Below are 24,162 nucleotides of genomic sequence, written 5' to 3'. Positions count from 1 at the left end.
AACGAAGTCATGTGTTGTATTATCCATGACCAAGTATCAAATCTCGTCCATAACACCCCCCTTATGGATTCTTTACACCCCAAGATAATAGGCATGTGAATTGTAATATAGGCTTGAAACTGATCTGCAAATGCTTAAAGATTGTCTTGCTTTACCCTGAATAATTATTTTTCAAACAAAAATGAAAACAGACTAAGCCAAATAGTACACAAAATAATAACATAATTATATTGATACTTTACTGATAGAAACAAATTTAACTGTCAGACTAAATTCTGGTCAAAATACACGTGAAAGATATGAACTTTGATAAGGGAAACTGGGGGCTGAGCATTATCAACAGACAAAAGGTTGAGCTCGAGTAAACACGAAATTCCCTCCACCTCCAACTGCACGACCCAAGAGCATGTTGTTATCCAAGTAGGAAAGGTAATATAATCCCCCTACTGATCGCCTGAAATCCCAACAAATCAAATGTCAGCAAAATTTCAATTGAGAAGAAAAAACCTTAATTTCTGAACACATCCATATGTACTAAAAAGTACCTCTGAGGGCTTGTGCTTGTTACAGGAATCTGAGCTTTGAAGGAACGGAAAAACTGCAGAATCTGCAAACAGCCATTACCATGACATTCAGCATACATGTATGCTTTGAATGAAGCTCAGGATATTATCATAATTCATAACAGCTTGTACTTAAATGTGGAGATCAACGTTACAAATAACTAAGATAGGTGAAAATGTTGTTGGAAGGTTGACTCAAGAAATTGACAACTAATTTTGAGAGTAAAAAAAAAAAGGTGTCACTCTAATAGACTAGCAGAGCTGGATTTTTTACACTGCAGATGGATTGTTATTTGAGACGCGAGGTGGGATTAGGTCAAGTTAAGCGAAAAGCACTCAGAAGCTAAATATGATCAGCTATTAGATGACTGTCAGACATCAAGCATTTTAGACAGCGTAAAAGCATAACTAATCAGAAACACTATTAGCAATACTCTAAATGGATAGTGAGGCTGAAAGCTGAAACAAATGAAAACTGTAGTCAATTTACTGATATTGTGGTTAATGAAGGAGTACTTGGGGATTTTACTAGAAAATTCTTACCACCAATCCAATAGAGCAGCTATTGGTTGGCTTCTTGGCTAACAAGGTTGCTGAAAAAGTTAGCAATGACTGTAATCCACGGACCACTATCAGGATAGGCAAAATTATAAACATCTTTGAAGGGAGCCCAGCCCCGTTTAGTTAGCATGTAATCAGTTTGTGACTTGGCCATCATTTGCGCGCACACACACACGCGCACGCGCGTGCATACACGCACACAATAGGCACAGCTTCTAAACTTGAGTTCTATGACCAACACATTGATACAAAACCAATAGTTATGGGTGTTAAAATTGACTACCTGTAAGCTTAAAAATGTTCTTGGTAAGAGTGCTGGAGCTATAACAGCTTGTACCTGCTCACTTATGGAAATGTCTTGAAGAGTGATCTGCCAGAAAGATATTCATTTTCAGACATCAGAATATGGAAGTTCAAAAAAATGCATTGACAAATACATAATTACTGTATCTGAAGCGATGAGAGGCACTAAGATACATCAGTTTACATAAAGAGGTCAACAACTAACCTCTTCAAACTGAAGATAGATATTGCGACGTGAAACCACTGAAAACTTGGCAGAAACGAGCAAGGTAGCACCTTCATTTTCCTAGCAATCAAAGGTAGATTACTGGATTTATTACTTACAATGTGATGTTTAAACAAGTACAAAACGGTTATGTAACCTGCTCTCTCAAAATACAACAATAATAAGAAGATAAATGCAGTGCATAGTTTAATAAGGGATTGTAAAAGAACTTCAGCTGATATGATTCATGTTAGTCAATTACTAAGTATAGCATAAGCAGTACAGAGCATAAGTATCAATATCAGCTTAAAATCCATCTTTTAGTTAAAGGAAGTATATATTATAAGAGTCATTGCAGTGATTTGAGTTGTATTCAAAGGTTGGGTTCCTCAATGGGAATTCCACGATGACAGAAAACTCTAATTACAGTCCTTCCAACAATGTCCAGGTATGCTAAGAATTAACTTAGCTTGGACAGAATAAATAGATGTGTGGAGATTAAGGGAAGTAGATGAAGCTTGATTGATTAATTTATGGAGGATAGTTACAAGATTTTGAGAGGATCACTTTTCCTCAAAATGTAAAGCAGACTAAAATGAACTCTCAATAATACACTGCATGTTTTTCCATTCTCTAATTTGCGCTATACATAGTGCCTTTGTTTTTTCTTCTCAATAACTACTTATCTTATACTTCAAGCCACACTAAAAATTGAATTGTAATGCTTAGTACCTAAAGGCTCTTCCCTTGTATTGATGCTTAACAAGATAATCCAAAAGTGCATAGTACAGCTGCAATGAACAAATGTCAAGATGTAAACAAGAAGCAAGTGAAATTCACCTCTAGTAGGTTCTGAATGCTCCACTTGATTATATTACGGACAACACCACCATCAGATTGATTACAGCATTCAAATTTCTGGTAAATCTGACCCACCTATCATCACACCAACAGACAACCACCACTGAAAAACAAGAATATGTAAGACACAAATGTTAATTGTATAAAATAATTTCCATAAGGGATTTTAATTTTTTTGAAATAGTCTTGCAAGATAATGGACACGATGCCTTCACAATGACAAGCATTAAAAAAAGGCTTCAAAGGTTGCGTGTTGTGTCAGTACCTGTAGAATCGGAAGTCTACTAGCAGCTTCAAAAAGGACGACAACATCAGGAGCAGAAGTATACTGAAGACGCCATGTACCATCCAGTTTTGCCAAATCAATTGGCTCACCAGCATCATATTTCTCTACAGTCACCTGAATTTATATAAGAAACTGTCAAGTTAACATCATTTAACCAATTTTGCCTAGCCAATCCCTTCAATATAAATCATGTAAGGAATTGATGTTAGAAAAAGCCCAAGTAATAATGGATATACATACTAGTGCCTCCTCAATGGAAGACCGTTGGTCAGGCGTTGTTTTGAGCCCCCTTTCTGTCTCTTGAATTGCTCTCAACAAATCATGCTTTTTATTCTCTACCTCATATGACTGAAAAGCCAAAAGGATAAAAATGAATTTTGGTCAATGTGGCCAAGATACTGAACAAAAAACTATCATTTACTATTGTAAAGTTGGCAAAAGTATATTCACCAAGGAAGTATCAGTAGCAGTAGCAGTAGCCGAGCATTGCCAGAGCGATTTGTTACGGAGATTTCTTGCAACACTTGGAATTGTTACTTGTGAAGTTCTCCCGTCGTGAACTATTTTGTAAGCTGGAGCATATGTTAAAGGTGCCATGACAAATGCCATACTGCACTGAAGGAACAAAATTTTGTCAGTCACCTATATACAGGACTGAACAACCTAAATCAACCATCGAGTACTAACCAGTTTCCACTAATTACTTGATTAACTTATAACAACCTCGGAGCTCTAAGGCATATAAGGATCGGCCTATTAATTTGCATTCCCATTTTAAAATCTCTAAATCAATTTTCTAGATATATCTACATACTACTCCGTATGTGACTGTATATAAGTGTATTACCAGATTTTTTATGTGTCAGCAAAAATGTGCAGCAAACTATAAAGTGAAATATTGGGCTGATAATTAAGAGTTCCATCCTAAAATTAGTCAAGAAATTATAAATTGGCAAAATATAAAACTTTGAACAAAATTAATCAATGAGCAAATATAAACAATCTAAAGTAACCCATATAATTAATTTATGCTCATCCATCAATCCATCATTTAGATTGAGTACTTTAAATGGGATGTCCGGATTGATCTGCATAATTAAGCGCTCATAATCAAATTCCAGATTATTATGCAAAAAAAAATTGATTTTATGCAAGATAAACAAATTTGGCAATTACATTTGCACTTGCAATAGATTCCTAAAATGTCAAATAATCAAAGTTTGAAATCGAACAAAACCCTACAAAAATGGAAGGACCGAAAAAAATACCTAGTTTGAAGGCTGAGTTCAGACTGTAAGTGGCCAACAAACAAGCCAACAATGCAGCAGATGAGCAATTGAGTGGATAAATAAAAGCAATGAGTCACTAGATTTTGAGCAAAGCCACAGTAGTTTTTGGTTTTTATTATTTCTGCATCGGTTTGTCTAACATGCACCCGTGCGCGCGTGGGCTTGTTGAACGACGTAGTAAATGAGATTGAACACAAACATATATAAATTCGTTCAAATAAATTCATAAACAACTCGTTTATTTATATCCACGAACGACCTAAAGTGCTTTTATGTTAGAGCTTTGACATATTAATATAGTCATGTAAGATGTTATTAGTCGTCCCATTGATTTGATATCAAGCTTTTACAAAAATGAAATCATATAGTCTTAACAATTAACCCTTAAGTAATACTTGGTGACATCTTTAGGGTAGGTGAGTTTACCCTTTTACTTGTGAGCTTTCTCCATTAATAGTGAAGGAAGAAATATGCCATCCATTTTTGCTACTTGCAGCCAAACGCTAAGAAACAGTAGGCAATTGTTGCTTCCAGACAAGTGGCTAAAAGTACAAGTCCAGCTGGCAAATATATTGTTAAAAGGCAAAACCTAATGAGCGCCCCAGGACGTTAGATAAGAGAATTAAAAGTGGGAATATTAGAGTAAAATTAACATTAATTACACCAAACGACGTGTGATTTTGTCATGCATTCCTAACTTAATATCATTTCAACCAATATAATTATTCCTTATCTAACGTCCCGGGGCGCTCGTTAGCAAGATCGTTGTTAAAAAAATGAATTGTACTCATTTTATTTACCAATTTGCCACCAGATTAACGAAATTAGTTGATCTTGGTTATCAACTTGGATTTATACAATTATACATGCATAGTAAAATACGAGACTATCCCAATTAATCTCCCGTGATAAACAAGTTTTGTTTGCTTATCACGGTGTAAAACCACTACCTTTAGTAGCGGCCTCAAATAGCAGTTTTAACTTTTAAGGCAAAACTGCTACCTTAAGTAGCGTTTTACCCATTTTCACCGCAAAAAGTACGCTTTTATCCCTGACTCCTTGTGATAAACAGTAAAGATGTAAAATTCACCATCCTAAAAATGCATTGAACATCAAATTACTATATTACCCTCATATGTGTTTAAGCCCATGCGCCCAGATGCACTCTATTCAAATGGGATGTTGTTTGAAGGAAGGTATTGACGCGCACACCTCTGTGTGTATCTTCTCAATTGAAATCTCCATTAAAGAGTGAGCTTGTGCTTCCTCCGTTGAAGCAGCCACTGAGGTAATTTGCTTTTCTTAATCTTCATTTATCAGTTTCACAATCTAATGATCATCAATTTAATTCAATTTTGCGTTTTTCTTAGGTGGATTGATTATTGAACTTTTGCTATAATTAGATTACTGAAATGCTTGAATTTTGCTACTGCTATTCATTTTCGATTTTAATTTTGATAATTGAATCAAATGTGGTTGATAATATGTTGCAAATTCCTTGAATTTTGCGACGGAATTATGAATATGGAAAATTTCTTCCTGATTATTAGCACATTTAGGAAATCAAAGTTGTATAATTGATGGGAATTTTTGTCCTGCAAACCCTAAAATTTAAAATCCTTGATTATGTTGTTATTTGGGTTTTAGGGATTTAGGGAAGATTAAAATCTGAGAGTCATCTCTTGCTATGGAAGATCATAATGCTGCCTCAAACCCAACCTCAATGTGTGACCAATCTGTTGATCCGGCGCTTCAGAAGAAGCGTCAAGCAATGATTGATCGCCTTTCTAACCGCCACCAAGCTCGTGTCCGGAGCAAAGAGTCGGATTCGTCTCCATCATTCGAGTCCACTGATTCATTTCTTGCTCAGTTTTCTGACCTCCAGCAATCAATTGTGTCTGAGATTGACAAAATTGAACAAGCCCCTGAGTCTTTTGCCGAAGGGGACCTTGATAATGTCTCTGCTTTAATCAATGATATTGAGAAGTTGCTTGCAGAAAATACCTACCATTTGCCTTCCTATGACGTTCGTGCCTCTCTCAAGACTATCTCTGACTTGAGAGAGTCACTTGATAAGGTGGCAGTAAAACTGGTTCCGAAGAAGAAGTTTTCTTTCAAAACCAAAGTTGCAAAGCAGAATCAAAAGGCCATTGTTGAGGAACAACCTGAAGTGGTAGCTTCTGGTGACAAATCTTGTATTGTGTTTGATACTCCGGGGTTTAAGAACAGGGAAAAAGAGGTTCTGGTGGAAAATTTGAAGGGGAAGGACATGGGGGAGTTTACATTGTCAGACCTTGATTCTTGTGAGGCGAGGATTATAGGTAGGCCAAGGGCAATATTCATCCATCGGTTAAGGAATTGCAAGGTTTATGCAGGGCCTGCTCTGGGTTCAGTACTGATAGATGATGTTGAAGGGTGTGTTTTCGTATTGGCATCGCATCAGATAAGGATTCATAATGCTAGAAAATGTGACTTTTACTTGAGGGTTCGGAGTCATCCCATTATTGAGGATAGTAGTGAGGTGAGATTTGCTCCCTATTGTTTGCAATACGATGGGATTGAGGAAGATTTAAGGGAGTCAAGACTTGATGAGGAGACTGGGAGTTGGGCAAATGTTGATGATTTTAAGTGGTTACGTGCTGTGCAGTCCCCTAATTGGTCCATCCTTCCGGAAGATGAACGAATTAGCTCATTTCATGTATCAATTTCCGATAGCTGATGTGCACTGTGCAGAATGGTCCTGTTGTTATTTACTTCAAGTATGTTCAATACTTTGATTTTGTAGCATTAATGTTATTTCAAACCAAAATATTGTATGGCTTTTCATAATGTTATAAAATTAGCTTGACATGTTTCCATGAATACATGATGTCTACTTTTGGTCATCCATTAACTTGTTTGCTTATTTGCAGCTACTTCTTTTATTCATATATTGTTAATGCAACCTTGCTACCTATAATGAGGGCTTTATGATTTTTACTTGTTAATGAGCTTTTAAGCCTTGTAGTAGTCATTTCTAGAAGTGGTAAAATATTGTGCTTCATTTTCCTGACTTGTTTGCTCTGAATCTAGCCCACATTTCCCCCCAGTAGATGCTGATGGCATCAAGAGCTTGCTTAGGCTTTTGTCAATATGGGACTTGTTCAGGCTTAGCTGTGTGTGTCATTGTCTAATTGTCATTGAGAGGGTTATATTGCCTTAAGTGGAAAATATAAAATCTTAAGAGGAATATTGATCTTGTTCCATTTCTATAGCCCCATAGAATGGAAATATTGGAGTCAAGGACGTGTAAAGTCGCGGTAAAGATTATAGGCAGATGTGTAACGGAAAGAACCGTAATCTAATGGTCAGAAACATATGTGAAAAGCATACAATACATTCATGAAAGAAATGAATGGTGAATTTTGATCTATGTTAAACAAACACTGTAAAAAAAAAAAAAAAAAATCCTATCTTATCACTCATCAAAAATAAGTATATCTAGAATTTGTCCTGCAATTTTTAGTTCCAAGCCATACATCATTATCTTTGTCTCCATAATCTGATTTCTAGGACAATAGCCACAATAACCATAAGTGCAAGAATCACTGCATAGGTACCATACCAACTAGAGCCCTCCATACCCAAACGAATACCATAAAATATGTTTGAGATAGCGAAGATAACCAAGATTCTTCCTGCATTATGATGGTACCAATTCCAGTATTTCCGTGGTTTTGTGCCTTTCTTTGGTCTAATCAACAGAGCCATTACCTGCACAAAGTAGAACAATTTTATATCTTCAATCTTTATTCACTGTCCCATATTTAAAATTTTATGTTCCAGGCAGATGTAAATGTATATGAATCTTACCTGAAAGCAGGCAAGTATCAGAATAAGGATACCAATGTTCTTGTGGTGTGTTACTTCTGCTTTTATAAAATCCTTCACCACAAATCCTAAGATGAAGCCGACTAGTCCAAATAGGAAACTGAAAATCTGGATTGCAATGTGAGAGTAAAACCAGATTGGATCCCATTGCCTGAAGTACCTTGCAACAATTGCTCCAATTGGCATCAAAATTCCCCATCCTATCATATTTAAAGCACCATGGGTCCGTTTTATTCCTGTGTACAGGCTGCTCTGTGTCTGACTTTTTCCTGATACACATATAAAAGAACCAGAATGGTTTATCAGCTAATAGGTTTTTCATGTAATTGGTCTTCCCTTGGCTAATTTCTACATGGAGAGCATGTTGTCATTAAAGAACTAGCTGTTGACATTTTCTAAAAGAGCTGATGGCTGATACTTAGATGGCGTCAGTAGATTTGCTAGTGAAGGTTGATCGGGATATTATTCTATATATCATAATGCAAGTAGAAGTTGATGAGAGAATATTTTGGGTTCTATCATTCTATGAACGTGGCCTCTACTAACCAACTGTACTTTCTCTCTTTCTTTTTCTGTCTGTCTGCATTTTTTCCTTTTTTTTCCAATGAATTTCTGTTGCTGTTTCTTTTGTTTCAATGTCAACTCATCTATCGTTCTCTATCTTAATTCATTTCTGTGCGGAATTGATCATGAGCAAATTGTTACATGAAGTCATGAAGGAATCTCCCTTTGACGAAGTAACCAAATAACCATTTATAAATCTGTTCTGATCTCATATAAATGAGTAACATTTCTGAGCTTTACCTGTAGTATAGTCCAATGAGGCTGCGCTCATCTCTCGGTGCTCCATCAACTTTAAGCCGTTAGGCAACTGGCCGTAGGGCCCCAGAGCATAGAGCAGTTTTTTTTCGAGGCTCAACTGTATTTATCTGGAAAGCCAAGTGTATGCGATTTGCATCTATAAACACTGTTGATGAGTTATCCACCACACTGAGGTCACCTGCATCAGGCAGCACCTTGTCAGGTTCTGTTCCCTGCAAGTCATACTGCTTGACGACGCCTGTTCCATTTTGGTACATCCAGCCCACCATCGCACTGGACCCGACCATCTGCCCATCGGTAGAGAAACCAATCCCAAGCCACGTCTTTGTGTCTGGTGCTGAGAGCAGGAAGCTCCACAACTGTGGTCCTGCTTGTACATACTGAGAAGCAAGAAAAAGAGTAATTTTGAGACCTTGGCCCAAGAGGTATGAACCAAAAATAGATTTATGACCAATCTATCAGGGAAATTGTATCAACAATGCAGAATTATGACCTGAAATTAGTTGTCAAAAGCTAACCCGACCTGAAATACTGACCCGAACCCGATTATTAACCGACCCGTCTGAACCCGAAAAAATGGTGACTCAAACCCGATCTAACCTGACTTGAAACCAACCCTAGACCTGAGTTAATCCAATTATTTGAGACCCAAACTCGAACATGAATCGACCTGGAGATGACTCGACGCGAATATAACCCGTAAATTATTGGCTTGAATCGAACCCAACCTAAACCGAATTGACCCAAACTTGAACCGAACCCGACTTGAACCGAAATTATAAGCTCGAATTTAAACTTATCTAAAATTATATATCTTGCAATAAATGAAGTAATTGATAAAGATTAAACGTGAACGTCATTACATGAACAGTTAACACCGACCCAAAAAATATATTTGAACTCGATATGACCTGACCTGAAATCAACCCGAAACCCAGATTAACTCAATATTTGAGACATGAACCCGAATATAACCCGACTTGAAAATGACCTAACTTGATTATAACCCACAAATTATTGACTTGAACCAGACCCGACTTAAACTCGAACATGACTCGACTTGGAAATAACCCGACCTGATTGTAACCCGCAAATTATTGACTTGGAACCGAACCCGACTCAAACCCGAGAATGACCCGACCTGATTATAATTAGCAAACTATTGACTTGAACCAAACCCGACTCGAACCCGAGAATGACCCTAACCCGTTTTACCCCATGAAAACCCAAATTAAACCCGACCTATTATTTACCCAACCCGAATGTAACCCGACCTAGACCTGACTCAAACACGATAAGATGTATGACCCGACTCAAGCATGACCCAAACTGAACTCAACCCGCATAGGTTACGGCATTAACCCAAATTTACCCGACCCGAGGTGATCCGACCCGTTTACCCGAATTGACAGCTCTACCTGAAACCTGTATGAATTGAATCTAAGCGTCACCAAAAGGGTTCAAAGCTGGTATAAAATGGGCTTGACCTGAAATCTGACCTAAGAATACGGGGTTCTAATCTGTAAACTTGCGAATCTGCAACTGTAATCAGTTGATCTGAAACGGGTTATTTAAAACAGGTTGAGCTACATCCTACAAATTGAGCCAATGACGGTTTATGCAAGAAGTTGAAACTGCCTTTTAGATGTGATAGTTTAATTGCTTTCCTAAGGAGGTTCTTTATGCTTCCCTATTGACATATTAAAGTGTTGTTGGCTTCTGGCTAGCTGATCAATTGATAAACATTATTATGGATGACGGGGTTTCGAAACTTACCCGAAGAACAACGCCTGTGTTGGACTTCCAGACAGTCTGGCAGAACATGGCAGTGGTATCAAAATTGACAGCTTCATTGTAGTCTATAACGCTGTTGCAGGGTTCTGCATTCTGTGACAGCACCAGCAAAAACAAATTCAGGAAAAAGGCGGTGAAAGCCACCAGTTTCATCTCTGTGTGTTTGTTATTTTGAAGGATTATCTGTTATATGGTATTTTGGTTACTTTGAATCAAGGCAATGTGGTAGGTAACCTTCTCTACTACATGGACTTGTTAGCCAGTTGACCATGTATGTTGTCACCCAGTTTGTGGTTTTGATGTCTGTGTTATAAAATATACTTACTATTTAGTATAATATATAGTTGTATGTATAATGATGGAGAGGTGGTTTGATATAGTATTCACGCTCAACACTTGGAAATGATATTCTTTTTTTTTTGGAAATGATATTCTAATTACCCATCTTTATCTGTATGTTACGCTACACGTATCTTTGTATTTGTTTAAGTCTACTAGCCTTTTCTGTGTTGCTGAAAAGTTTAGACTCATTCTTGATTCATGATTGTGTTTGTTCTTTCAACTGCAGGACTTCTGTTTGCAGTCACTTAAGATTGGAATCGTAGCGTTCGAGTCATGCTTAGTTTGGAAAGTCGGTGATCTGGGGTTGAGTGGTGTTCATGTATGTAAATGTATTTTTGTGGCTTCTCTAGAGATCCGATACAAAGTAAAAATCTAGAGATCCATTGTAGATGCTATGTACGATTGCTATCGTATGAAAAGCTAAATTTTCATAATATTTTTTTCCTCGACCAAAAAGCTAACCAATATTTTATCGATATAATAGACTTTGAATCATCTAAAATTAATCGTACAATTACACAAGTATTAGATGATAATGCTGAGAGACAAATCATCTTAGTATTGACTAAATAGCAAGGATGTTGGATGACATTGATTAGAGGCAAAGTCAATCTGGCATTAAGTGCTTTGCTGAATAAAAAAAAAAAAAAAAGTGGTACAAGTATATATTTTGTTCATATGAGAGAGGGTGGTTAGGTAACAAGGAATTTGAATTAGAGTAACAAAACATAACAACAATCTACAGCACGTCATACATAGGACATAGAAAACTTGTTACAATAGTAACAACACAAAACTCCTTAAAAAATGAAAAGAAAAGAAAAATAAAACCCAACAATACATGTAATTTTCAATTTTAACTACATACGATACAAAGTATTAAACAAAGTCCTTACATCACAACCTCAAATGTATTGCAATGCTGACATTGAATGTACAGCGCGGTTAGATCAAATACAGTCTCGATACAGAACTCAGGTTTTAATCGGCAGCCTCTATCAAGATGTTCTTCAAGAGCTTCTGCTAGTCGATCTTTTAACAAGCTCAAATTAACCTATGAGGCAGAAGGAAATGATAAATGGATAATTAGGTAAGATTTTGACCAAATAATCACATTTAAGCAGAAAGCACTTAGTCTATAACAGTCTAACAAAGCTGGTATGTAATCCTAGTCCTAAAAGGAACATTATACGTTAACTTGAGCATGGCAATATAAGTAGGATAAGATAACTAAAAATAGAAATATTAGAGTGAAATAAACATTGATTACATCGATCAACGCCTGATTTGACATGCATTCCCAAATCAATACCATTTTAAGAAGTATGTTAAATAGCTATCTAATGCCTCGGGGGCATTTGTTAGCAAGATCCATATGTGTGTGTGTGTGTGTGTGTGTGTAAAGGACCAAAAGAAGGATCCGAGAGGGTCTGGATTGGTCCTGGTCCATTGTCATTCCTACTCCCTATGAAGCGAGATACTATTTTTTTTTTATATTAGAAACAACCAGAAAAACAAGGTCCCCGGGTTCATCAACAATAAAACCACCAACTAAGGCCCTATTCTTTTGAGCTTCTGAGCAAAGCAATGACCAACTGACAGTAAGCTTGATCAATATTCAACATCTACTTGGTTCTGAAATAGATAAATCAAGGAAAGACTCTCACTAACATTATCAATTCCTATAGGTCACGCTACAAAGCCTTGATCTATATGCAACATGCTCTGTTGATGTGCTTGTGCAAGATAGAATAGAATAAAGAGTGAAGCCAGAGTGATTATTGCAGTACCTCATCTCCTTTGTTGAGATTTAACTGGCAAAGTTTGCAATATATGAGATGGTGATTCTCTTGTAACTCTCCTTTCTTGCAGATTGGGCACCAGACGTGTTCCTTCCATACAAATCGAAGAATAGTAAGGCAAAATAAGAACAAATTCCAGAACCCTAATCAGAGGGTTGGAAAAAAAATATCTTGCAGAAAAACCCATAGCCAGATTAATGTAAATGTGAACTTTGGCAATTGCCTCATTACTTTATGTAAATGTGAACTTTGACAATTGCCTCATATGAAATGTCCAACTAAATATTCCAAACTATAAAAGGTGAAAGAAACTTATTGCATAATGAGGGCACTGAAGAAAATTACTGCAGATGTAGATTTTAAGGAAAGAACACAGTTAAACAATTTCCCATAACATTAAGTGGTACTCCGTATTTTATTCATCTGACTACATTATGATGCAAATTGCACTAAAACCAAAGGCTTGATAGATACAAGTAGGTGATAGTCATTAATTTTAGTAGTGTATCAAAGCACTATACAACATACATGATCCTCGATTATTGTCATGATGCACACAATCAAATTATTACATATAAATGCTTTGAGCCTTTGACCAAATCAATTCTAAAATGCAAAAATATATATGTGCCGACCTAGGAGAAGCAACTCCTTTTTCCACGTTCTCATGTCACAAGTACCTGACCTTAAGTGATTCATATTTATTTGATAAATATTGATACAACACAGATTAAGATAATGGGGAATTGGGATCCCTTAATGTGGGCAATGAAAGGAGCATGATTGAATTGGGATCTTGTCTCTTGAGGACATTGCACCATTATACCTTTTTATTTCCACATAATAAACCCCTTATCCATGAAATCTCAAAAGTAGCTTTGAGCTTTTTGTTTAAGCAATCTGATAGATTTAGATGTTGGTAAGTCCTTACTAGTTTGCCTAAAAACATGGAATAAGAAAATCTTTCAATGGATCTAAACAAGTCAATTAAAAAAATTGAAGGTAAATTACATGGATAAGGCAGCAGCAGTTCTTGATCATCAGGGTACCACATTATCACTCCTAAAATCAGACAATCCACAAGTACCAAAAACCAGACAAAAAAAAAGATTGGCAACAACCAAATGAAAATATTCCCAACATAATGGCACTCGATCAAAGATAACGCAACTAAAACTGCCATAAGTAATTTTTTTTATCACTCTACTTATCAATGACATACCTTCCCATCATTTAACTGCATATATTGATCGAGTGCCAAAGCCAAATACTCATCCTCTTCATCCTCCAAAACAATGGATTTCTCTGCTTCTGGGAAAGGCTAAAACCAATGTCAGACTCAAAACACTTTCTGCACTATCAAACCCGGTTTCTCATTTTTATTCCTTCTAATAAGTTAATTTTGGGGGGGGGGGGGTGAACAGATAAACAGTATTTTACCAATGTCAAAAGTGTTCCGGGAAAACCAACATTAACTTGCTCCTCTTCCTTTTGAAAAGGGATGCGGCTTACCTTTTTGACTCAACTCCAACTCGATATCCTCATAGAAGATCCTTTGCATTTCTAGCAATATCTCTTCACATTCACTTTTATCAGCTGTATGGGGACCGTCATATTCCCATAAAATATCATCTTCTCCAGACAATGAACTTGGGAGTTCTGAAGCATCAGAACGCTGATTCTTTAATTTTTTTAACTCGTCAGAGAATATATCCTTGACAGCAGAGTGGATGAAATCCTGCAAACAATGCATTAAGCAAAAATGAGTGAAGGCATCTTCTAATTTTACTAACAATACTAAGTTCAAAAAATCTTCTGATGTATATGAAGAGATTATAATTTTGGATAAAAGAAATTAAACATAAAAGTTACACAAAAAAGTAACATTCTATCGAGGAATAAGTATAAGCAGTAAGCACACAGAAGAGCAAGCAAGAGGGTTGAAATCAGCTTTCTTCTATTTAAAAAAGAAATTTGATCCATAAAGTATGCCAATTACCAAACCCCCTAATGGCCTAATGTAACCATGATCTCACTCCAGGATTTTGAAAATAAATCAAAAGACTTCAAACACAGGCTACAGACTTCTGTATATAAATGTAAAAAATGATTAATTTTGGCATTTCAAAGCAGACTACATCCACCAATAGCATGAATGAAACAATATAAACTTTTTATATAGTAAGCTAGTAATACATCCCATTACACAGCTTACACTTTGTACCTGTAAGATGGCCACGAGAAAAAGGTTATACCACTACCCAAAAAATTCATTTAAGTTAATCAGTGTCAGACTATATCCTATAAACCTCACCTTTGCAATCAAGCAACAAATTGATGTCAGATACAACCACAAAGAGCATAGCCTAACTGCCTAACTGCCTAACAATATAATCAACCCCCTTCATCTTCAGGTCTATCCTATATTAGATAAAGAAATGCTGACTGCTGAGGTCATACAGCCAACACCCTTGAAGCTTCAGAAATACCCAGCACAACGCATTCATAGGGACATAGGCAACTATTGTAACTTTGTAAGGCACAAATGACATGCAAGAGTGCAAGACAGAAAGATGAAGTCGAGACACTTTATTCAACTTTCTTCATATATATGTTTGTAACATTCTTGACTCTCTAGTCTCTACTCTCTACTATTCTCTACCACCTTTTCCCTTGCTGAAGGTGAGTTGGGACCGCCAAGAGCATGCCTAGCAAGTAGCAATAAAATTTACCACTCCCTTACTTCAATAAGGAACCCCTCTTTGGAGACCCTCTTTGGAGACCACTGCGATTCGTTAAGCCCCTCACCACCCACCTAACCTAGTACCCTTGATTCTTAGCCATCTATATCAGTAAAACTTTCATTTTCTCAAGCACCTCAAAATCCAATTGATTCCTATATTAGTAGCTTTAGATAGAAAATGTTCTATATGTGATCATCAGTTTTATCACAATCTATAAATATATACACTGCTACCTTTTGAGTGCATTCAGACATAAAAATTACATGTTAATAGGACTCAAGCCAGAAGTGTCGGCCATTTAATGAAATGTTTGCCTAATTTTGGCACAAACTGAAGTGATTGTCATACCGATGTCAAGTGTCAAGTATCCGGCACAGGTACTTGAGGTAAAATAAAAAGTCGGATTAACATACAATCCATATAAAAACTATACAACAACATACAATCCATATAAAAACTATACAACAACCCATTTTGAATCAATCATGAGTGATATGATAATGTGGAAGAACAAACCTTTTGGTCAGAGGATTGAAGAAGAGGTGATCTAGAATTCCATAGAAGCCGGCTTCTATCCTCCTTTACTCTCCGATAACAGCTCTCCTTCAACTATTCTTCCACACAAACAAATAAACCCAGATTACCAAAATGAAATTATTTTCAGTAAAAAAAATATCAGATCAAAATTCAAGGAAAATTAACAGAAATTGAAGAATACCCATCAAAATTAAACGGAACCCAGTTAATAATTCAGCATAAAATTGAAGGATTTTCACCTTTTCTTTCCAAGAAATATGATTAAGGGTTTTGAGGGGTTGCCTTTCTGGCTTCAATTGCTTCTTTTTTCCCTCCATTTTCGACCAAATTTCCCGCTTTTGATTTCCTCAAGAAAGTAATTAATGTTACAATTCTGCAATTTCTAGGAATCAAAATCCTTCATTTAAAAGGAAAAAAAAAAAAATTGATTTTTTGAGGTTTCTCTGGAAAAAATTCCGAGTATTGGCGCCCCAAAAAGAGGTTGAAGATTTATTCAGGCTTCAGCGCGGTAGTGTGTAAGTGTGACCCTTGTTGCGACGTCGTTTTACTCACTCTTACAGTCTTACTCTCACAGTCTCACTCATGCCTCATGCCTCGTATATTTGTGGTATCTTGTTAGATTCATTTTGGTACATAAACTTTAAGGTAAAGACTAAAATAGACCCGATCTACAATAACTTAATGTAGACCCAACCTTCTAGTATATCATACGAATGTGATTATATCACACAAAATGTGATTATATTAATACAAAAGTGATTATATTATCTTGAAACTGTTATGTAAATGTATCATTCAAAATGTGAATTTATCATTATAAAAAGTATCAAATAATAAATTACATCATTCAAAAGATGATTTTTAAATTTTATAATCCTAAAGATAATTATAATCTCATTAAATGGTTTAATATGAGATTATATAATTCAAAATATGACTCACAAAAAGATAATTATATCGTCTAAAAAGTGATTATATCATCCAGAATGTGATTATATTATTTGAAAGTGTCAAATTTTGGGTCTACAATAATTTATTGTAGACCGGGTCCATACAAGACCAATTGAAACTTTGAACAGTTTGACTTTTTAAAATGCGCTTTGTCAAGTATAAAATTTCAACATTACAATTAAAATAAACGAACAAAGCACTAAAGTACAAGTCGAGTGTGAGAGTACATTATCGACATTCTTTACATTCAAGTTTACCTGGATGGTTAAAAATCACTCCGTAGTCCATACTACAAATGTCCATGAAAATCACAACTTTACTCTCACAAAATTATTTTAGATCTCATCATTTTTCTGTATCATCAATCCTACTAAACTAAAACTTAATACGGTTTAATTAAGTAAAATATGAAAATGCTACGAGGCAAATTATTAGGGAAACCACCTTTAGCTTTTGGCTGATTGCTTGTACAGTCATAGTGATCCAAAATGGTTAATTTTGAGTAATGAATCAAGTTGTAAGCAAAACGTGAACAATAATTTTTTGCACTTGGTATATTATTAACAAAGGATCTTATACAAGATAAATTATAAATTTGGATTTTATAGATTGAACAACATTCATTGATAAGCAACTTATAGTTCCCACACTGGAATGATGCCTTGTGCAGCCAGTCGCTTCAAAACCCAGAACACTACATGTTTTGAGGTGATCTTCTTCTCGTCGATAAGAAATGGTTCCACAGTGCTCACTTCCGAGCCATACGAGGAAAGTGCAAATCCCTTTGGACCTGTTCAAAAAAAGAGTTATTAAGCAAGAAATATAGCATTTACTTCCTTTGTTACATTGCATCATACCTATATATGCTGCACGCAAATGAAAATGAGAATTGAAGAAAGCTGAAGACAGTAAACTACCTGTTAGTGCTCCATCAGGAAAAAAGGCCCAGAATGAGTAGGCTATGCCATTTTGCTGAAATGAACCTTCTAACTGCTCATTTTACATCAAGAAATCAAATAGGGGTGATTTAGTTCTTAAATTTTGTAAGCTTTGCTATCAATTATGAATGCAATCATGCATAGGATGCAGAAGACTAACTGTAGTGTCCTTATAGGCTAGTTCGAGATCTGTTATATCATCTTGAGCTTCAAGTGCTGATCTGAGATCAGGAATAACATCTTCCTCCATCAATTCAGGCAATTTCTTAGCAGGAGCTTTTGCTGCAGCTTTTGGCTTGGCAGCTGCTGGTTTCGCTTCTGCCTTTTCTTCCTTTGCCTCAGCAGAAACTAAGGAAAATAAACATAACTTTTTGTCAATCAAAGCGCCAAGAAAAGGTTGGCTGGTTTGAGCGAGGTTCAGGAAGAGAAATTGATTACCAGTAGGAGTGGATGATTCTTGAACGGCTGAACAAGCAATGTGTTTACGTTGAGTAGCTGATTTGAGAACCACAAGCTAAACCAGCTGTAATAGGTCAGTGACTTGCATATTTAAGAATGGTTTATTGCAACACAAGAAGATCAATTTCATGTTTAGATTAATTTCAAAAAGCCATCCAAATTCCAAATGTTTTAGTCTTGTTTACGAATGATTGATATAAAATAAGAGTCTACATTTTGGAAACTCAAAAAGGATGATATTAAAGCTTGGAGCTAAGATGACATCTTTTTTAAAGTAAAGAAATCGGTGTCATTATATGATAACTAGTTTGTAGAAATCAGACTTGATCAGTAAAATTCAGCAAAAAAATAGTTCTAAAAAATAAAAAAAAGTCATAATAGGCAAAATCAGGTGAAGATAACAAGACATAAATCAGCTGGAACACAGATTACAAATGTGTCAGTTAAATCTAATACTCATACAGATGAAACAATCTATAGCATATTAAACTGATAAGTAGAAAACAAGAAAAATCACAGAAGTAGTCCTCTAAAAAGCATAAAAGGGCAAGAATACAAGTTAATTTCTGCAGGAAACAACAAGAGTCAACTGAAAAGGGAACGCATACCCTGGTAGCATCAGCTGATGGAGGAGCTATCGAGCAACCACTTGAAACCCAGTTGCTTCCATTAATGTCTAAAGAGGCAGCTTTAAACAAAGATATCCTGCAGTATCGTCATATGTAGAATATAAACCTTAGTACATCAAAAGAGAACGAAAGGGAGCAGCTAAGAGACTACCACTGGATAAAAACGTGGGCAAATTAAGGAATTTACAGAACCTTGATACTCCAACAGGCGCTAATGCCATCTGCACTTAAGTTTTCTCTTGAGTGCAGCAGTTAATTAATCCAATAAGTTGCTCTTATTAATTATCAGTCACATAAAATTTTTCGATATTCAGTTAAAATCACTGAACTGTATTCTTAGTCTTATGACAAAGAAAAAAGGAAAAAAAAGAGTTTCTGTATCAACTGAATGCAGAATGTATGGAGGGGCAGAGCCGAAGGAGACAATATCCACAGAATTTTGGAAAATATATATGCCACTGAAATTTAAATCAGATTATTTTCTCTTTCTTATTTTGTCTGTTATAATCTCTCCTTTGAGGCTAGAAATAGACCCCACAAAGAGTTCCTAACCTGTGAAGGCCAAATTCTTAGGTCCATTTCTTTTTGTTCTGTTAGGCCTTTGCATACACCTGATTTCCACGTGCAAACTGCATCTTAAAAAAAATTGCCTCTAGCAGAAGGCGCTATTTTCCAGCTTAATGTGCATTAATGAATGATTAGAAGTGTTGAAAAAATATACTCAGTACTCCATATCTTTGTTGGAAATCTTGAAATACATATCTTCTGAGCGAAGAATAATATATTGACCCATTGCCAATACCAAATTTACAAAAAAAAAAAAAATCAGAAAGTATTGTTCCATGCCAGCAAAGGCATACATGTACAATTTAATCATCTTTGCTTTCTCGATTTTGTTTGTTTAGTATCTTGAGTTACAGCAGTCAAGCTGTTTTCTTTGAATTGCTGAACCATGGTGTAAACCTGCAGCAGTGAAAGAAAAAGGTCAATCATAACTAGGTGTCTAGTGTTGGTGTGAAGAAAGTAAGAGAACTGACGATTTAACCCAAGTTTAACCCAACTTCTTTAATTAATCCCACCTTTTATTTACAAACAACCCCAAATTTTAAAGTACTTTGGTAAGATGACTTGATGTGTTATATTTATTCAACAGACCCAAATAGACCAAACAAAGACGAGGAAAAATAACACTTCAGACTATTTTATGCCAGCAACAAGTTCAACTACAAGTTCACTCAGCGAAGAAGAAAAGCAATCTTTTTTTTAGTACAGATATTCTTTTCTAACTGCAGTTTTTTTGAATATTTAAAACAAAGGAGATTAAGAACAAAGAGGGCAAAGCAATACCTTCCTAACACCAGATGTCAGACCCATGCTTGAAAGTTCCTTGCTGTCAGCATATTTCCAGATCATATTTCCTTCATCAGGCACACTTTGCAGGAGTTTCAGCCCACCTTCAATAACACGGAATCAAAACTTTTAAAAATAATAGTCAAAGCAGTCAGGTGATGGGATAGTAAAGAGCAGGAAGAAGAAACGAATCATACCTTTTAGATGTATGACCAAGTATTCAACATACATCTTCAGCCGTATGTGAGAGAATATGTGGACGTACTCTCCAACTTCCTCTCTTAAAAGCACTTTGCAAGTTTTCTTTGCATCAAGATTGAATGATGTTTTTAAGAACTTATCAATTGCTTTCCTTCTAATCGCTGTTTCAGATTCCTGTCCCAGTAGCACAGATGGAAACTCCCAAAGGCCAGCTAGCAAGCCTCCATCAGGCCTCTTTACAAGAAGGCAGTGTCTAGATTTCTGGTTGTTTTCTAGCAGACTATGGGATTTTGTCACCTCCAAAACACATACGGCAGAGAATTCATTTCTCTGCTTAGCCTTAACAACTTTCAGTGGATAATCGGTAACTGAACCACCCTGCCGAGATAGTGTTAATGCATGGCATTGAGCTGAAATGGGACATTCAGAACAGCTTGGGCTTGTTGGTGTGCATATTGTAGCACCAAGCTCCATAAGTGCCTGGTTAAATTCTCCAGGTCTATGAGGATCTACTAGTTGGCCTGCTAAACTCCTGACAAAGACTCGTGTCAGCAACTGAAGTAATATTAAGATCACAGAATGCCAAGAACACCTTATAATATTCCCTTTATTTCAAATTTCCTAATCCATAATTATCAATTTTTAACATTTTACTTCAGCATTAACATCATCCCAATGCCCTAAAGAAGGTTGGACTCCTGCCCACTGCAGGGTAGGGAGTCAAGTGTACACAAGTTTACCCCTGCACTAACAAAAAGGAATGTAATAGAGTTCCTGCCTGAAAGGCTAAAACAACTCCCCAGTCTCCTACTTAAGAAAAAGACACATACTCAGTTCAATGAGCCATTTATTTCAGTCCATTACTTTTTTAAGAATTTTTATTTAATACTAAAAAAAATGGATCTTTACGCCTCAGTGGTAGCTAGTAAAGGGCAAATTCCAAGTGTGACACTATATACCCCTGAAACATTCACATACTTGGATCAATGAGTAACAGTGGAAAACTAACATTAGATTATGGCTAAACTATGTTTGAGCTATAAATATAATCATCTCATATGCATATAATCATCACAAAACATCTTAAACAGTCCTGATTGGACAATAAGTTGAAGGATGAGATGAGATACTCAACCTAGTGAGCTACAAAATCAGGGTCCATTTGTCATGTAGTTCACCCTTGGATATGATAGAGCACAAACAATCATGATGAGAACTTTCAGTACACCTAAGTCACATATAACCAAAAAGTGTTGAACACAGTTGCAGAAACCTCTAGTATTGCATGAGCACAGACATTAATCCACTCTGCTTTACCACTTTCCAATTACCAGAAAATGATTTGAAGAAAACATTTGTCAACAAAAAAGGGTTGCACATAAATACTCACCAAAATTTCTTTACAGTCACCGAGTCTTTTGGATTTGCAGATATAGCCTTCAGTCTAGCGAGCACCCTAACCACATTTCCATCTACGACAGGCACAGCCTAAAATAGTGAGCTCAAGCAGTCAGACAGATTAGATTTATAAGAAAACATAAACACTCAATTATATGTAAGTCCCACCTCATTGAATGCAATAGAGGCAATGGCACCCGCTGTATATTCTCCAATGCCAGGGACTTTCTTTAGAGAAGAGACTGTTCTGGGAAAATTCCCACCTTCTTCAATAATCTTTTTTGCCCCCTATAGGCAAGTAAAAGGAGTCAGCTGCCTATCATGCAGGCCCTCTTCCGTCAATATAAGTCATTATACTGAAACCAATTAAAGGTATTGCTTGAAAAACCAAAGAAATCCCATCAATATTTGAGAAATTACATGAACAACAAACCCACAAAGAGAAAGAAATATAAATGAATACAAAAGAAAGAAAGCAGAGGTTATGTGCTTAGTGCTTACCTCTAACAAATACCTTGCTCGTCGGTAATATCCCAAACCTGCCCACATTTCATTCACCTCCTGCAAAGAAGTATTACTATTTAAATTCACCAATGAGGACATATACCAACCTTGTGCAAAATTGCAAGCTTGTCAACGAATTGTTATGTTACTTGGATCAGAACAAGATCATTGATGGACAATGATCCAAATCTCAAATTATATACAGCAATTTCACTAAAGTTTCGTCTGTCAAATTATGATGCAAACACGCATTAATTTGCAACTTGAGAATTAAACATGGATGTCCATGCAATATCAAGATAGCTAAAATTTATAATGCCACAAAGACAAGTACTTGCCCCTCTCTTACATTTAATCGGAGCAACTCCAGAGGTTTGCAACTCAGTCAAAATAGTTCAACTGGCTTATAGAGTTATAGAGATAAATCACAACTCACAAGCAAACCCACTTCAAAATAAACAAGGTCAAATAGGTTACATAACATCAGCAAACAGCATGACATAGATTGAATCCCCAGTTCATCTCAGCATCCAAGACTCAAACTTTATAACTAGACCATATGACCCCCATAAATTTCCATCTCTTCCAGAAAAATGCATCTACTTTCCTCATTACCCAATATCCAAAACTCGTTAAAGGCACCTCCTTTAATCGCAAAATAATTGTCACACTGTCTCAACTCTTCATAATAACGATATAACAAGAATTTACTTTAAAACCCACTACAATGATCAAGTCATTCTCCACTCTCTTAGTTGCTCAATTTAACTGACAAGAATCACATGACATTTAAATAATCAATCATACTACATTGTTACTTCAAAAAAAAATTCCAACTTTTCCCACACATCTAAAAATAGTACACAAGACTAAACGAGTAATGTTTTCTAGCAATACACACAAACTAAAATTAATAAAAACTACAAATATGATAAGAAAAGCAGAGGATTAAGAAGAACAACCTCAAGAGAAGCAAGAGAAAGATGATAAAGGGTGGGCCATTTCAACATCCAACGATTAAAATAATCAATGACAGTAGCAACCCTAGTTTGTTGCAGCATCACTTCCGAAACCCAAACCCCATATGCCTTTATCTCTTTTCCATCATCATCATCTTTCAATCTCCTCCAAGGCAAATCCCTCTTATTTTTATCATACCATTCCAACAAAGAAACCCTAATTTCTGCAATTTCTTCCTCATTAAACTTCAATAAATCCTCAATATCTTCAATTTCACTTTGCCCTTTATTGTTTGAAGTATTCTTCGGCTTGACAACTCGTTTCCTCTTGATGGAGGTGATTTCAGAGGATTTTGTTGAGGAAATTGAGCCATTTTTTAGGGTTCTTCTGGTGGGGGTTTTGGACATGGAAATGGGTATTGAAGGAATGAATTGAGGAAAGAAGGAGAGAGAAATTAGGGGAATAATTTTTGAAGTTGAAAGGAGGTTCTTGGTTTCCCGCCCAAAAATGGAGAAGAGAGCTACAATAGTGGAGTTTTAGTGGAGAAAGAATGTGGAAAGGGTTTATAAATGGAATTGGTTGTATTAATAAGATTTTATTTGAGTAAATCATTAATCACAATTCATAATGTCCATTGGTAGTAACTTTGTGAATGTAAATTAGGGAGTATCTTAAAATATTTGCGTTGGTATTCAAAACTTGTTGGATTGAAACTCGTCTACATCATTACCTTTGCGGCTCACTCTACATCAAACAAATATCGCTCTATATGTACTTGATAGTAATAAGCAAA

General features: G+C 36.0%; 5 protein-coding genes and 1 pseudogene across 8 annotated transcripts; 1 reads left to right on the top strand and 5 right to left on the bottom strand.

Moving 5' to 3' along the window:
• Positions 1–202: 202 nt before the first annotated feature.
• Positions 203–4,186, bottom strand: LOC110700245 (probable plastid-lipid-associated protein 10, chloroplastic). Of its 2 annotated transcripts, XM_021877751.1 has the most exons (10): positions 4,048–4,186; positions 3,230–3,394; positions 3,020–3,127; positions 2,759–2,893; positions 2,473–2,568; positions 1,633–1,713; positions 1,408–1,494; positions 1,107–1,175; positions 546–607; positions 203–454 (listed from the first exon to the last, which is right to left on the bottom strand). In XM_021877751.1, the coding sequence occupies exons 2-10, from the start codon at positions 3,386–3,388 to the stop codon at positions 337–339; spliced, it is 915 nt and encodes a 304-aa protein (XP_021733443.1). In that variant the 5' UTR covers positions 3,389–3,394; positions 4,048–4,186; the 3' UTR covers positions 203–336. The 2 variants fall into 2 exon arrangements, with proteins under 2 accessions (XP_021733443.1, XP_021733444.1); XM_021877752.1 differs by lacking the exon at positions 1,107–1,175 and having other exon boundaries at positions 4,048–4,172.
• A 1,041-nt stretch (positions 4,187–5,227) lies between these two features.
• LOC110700243 (tubulin-folding cofactor C-like) lies at positions 5,228–6,955 on the top strand. The gene is made up of 2 exons (XM_021877747.1): positions 5,228–5,356; positions 5,716–6,955. The coding sequence occupies exon 2, from the start codon at positions 5,756–5,758 to the stop codon at positions 6,785–6,787; it is 1,032 nt and encodes a 343-aa protein (XP_021733439.1). The 5' UTR covers positions 5,228–5,356; positions 5,716–5,755; the 3' UTR covers positions 6,788–6,955.
• A 167-nt stretch (positions 6,956–7,122) lies between these two features.
• On the bottom strand, positions 7,123–11,486 carry LOC110700242 (annotated as a pseudogene).
• A 102-nt stretch (positions 11,487–11,588) lies between these two features.
• LOC110700244 lies at positions 11,589–16,485 on the bottom strand. 3 transcript variants are annotated; one of them, XM_021877748.1, is made up of 6 exons: positions 16,219–16,485; positions 15,959–16,051; positions 14,211–14,436; positions 13,921–14,009; positions 12,687–12,788; positions 11,589–11,950 (listed from the first exon to the last, which is right to left on the bottom strand). In XM_021877748.1, the coding sequence occupies exons 1-6, from the start codon at positions 16,294–16,296 to the stop codon at positions 11,789–11,791; spliced, it is 750 nt and encodes a 249-aa protein (XP_021733440.1). In that variant the 5' UTR covers positions 16,297–16,485; the 3' UTR covers positions 11,589–11,788. The 3 variants fall into 3 exon arrangements, with proteins under 3 accessions (XP_021733440.1, XP_021733441.1, XP_021733442.1); XM_021877749.1 differs by having other exon boundaries at positions 11,779–11,939; XM_021877750.1 differs by having other exon boundaries at positions 11,786–11,928; positions 16,219–16,483.
• Positions 16,486–17,460: 975 nt separating this feature from the next.
• On the bottom strand, positions 17,461–19,402 carry LOC110700241. The gene is made up of 6 exons (XM_021877746.1): positions 19,149–19,402; positions 18,936–19,032; positions 18,307–18,382; positions 18,029–18,216; positions 17,848–17,920; positions 17,461–17,720 (listed from the first exon to the last, which is right to left on the bottom strand). Exons 1-6 carry the CDS (start codon positions 19,175–19,177, stop codon positions 17,566–17,568), a joined length of 618 nt encoding a protein of 205 aa, XP_021733438.1. The 5' UTR covers positions 19,178–19,402; the 3' UTR covers positions 17,461–17,565.
• Positions 19,403–19,663: 261 nt separating this feature from the next.
• Positions 19,664–24,117, bottom strand: LOC110700240 (adenine DNA glycosylase-like). The gene is made up of 7 exons (XM_021877744.1): positions 23,372–24,117; positions 22,407–22,466; positions 22,074–22,193; positions 21,898–21,995; positions 20,504–21,039; positions 20,304–20,410; positions 19,664–19,919 (listed from the first exon to the last, which is right to left on the bottom strand). Exons 1-7 carry the CDS (start codon positions 23,774–23,776, stop codon positions 19,830–19,832), a joined length of 1,416 nt encoding a protein of 471 aa, XP_021733436.1. The 5' UTR covers positions 23,777–24,117; the 3' UTR covers positions 19,664–19,829.
• Between the last annotated feature and the right edge of the window lie 45 nt (positions 24,118–24,162).

This window comes from Chenopodium quinoa, unplaced genomic scaffold, assembly GCF_001683475.1.
Source record: "Chenopodium quinoa cultivar QQ74 unplaced genomic scaffold, ASM168347v1, whole genome shotgun sequence".
NCBI lineage: Eukaryota > Viridiplantae > Streptophyta > Magnoliopsida > Caryophyllales > Amaranthaceae > Chenopodium > Chenopodium quinoa.
This window is presented reverse-complemented; position numbering and strand designations above follow the sequence as displayed.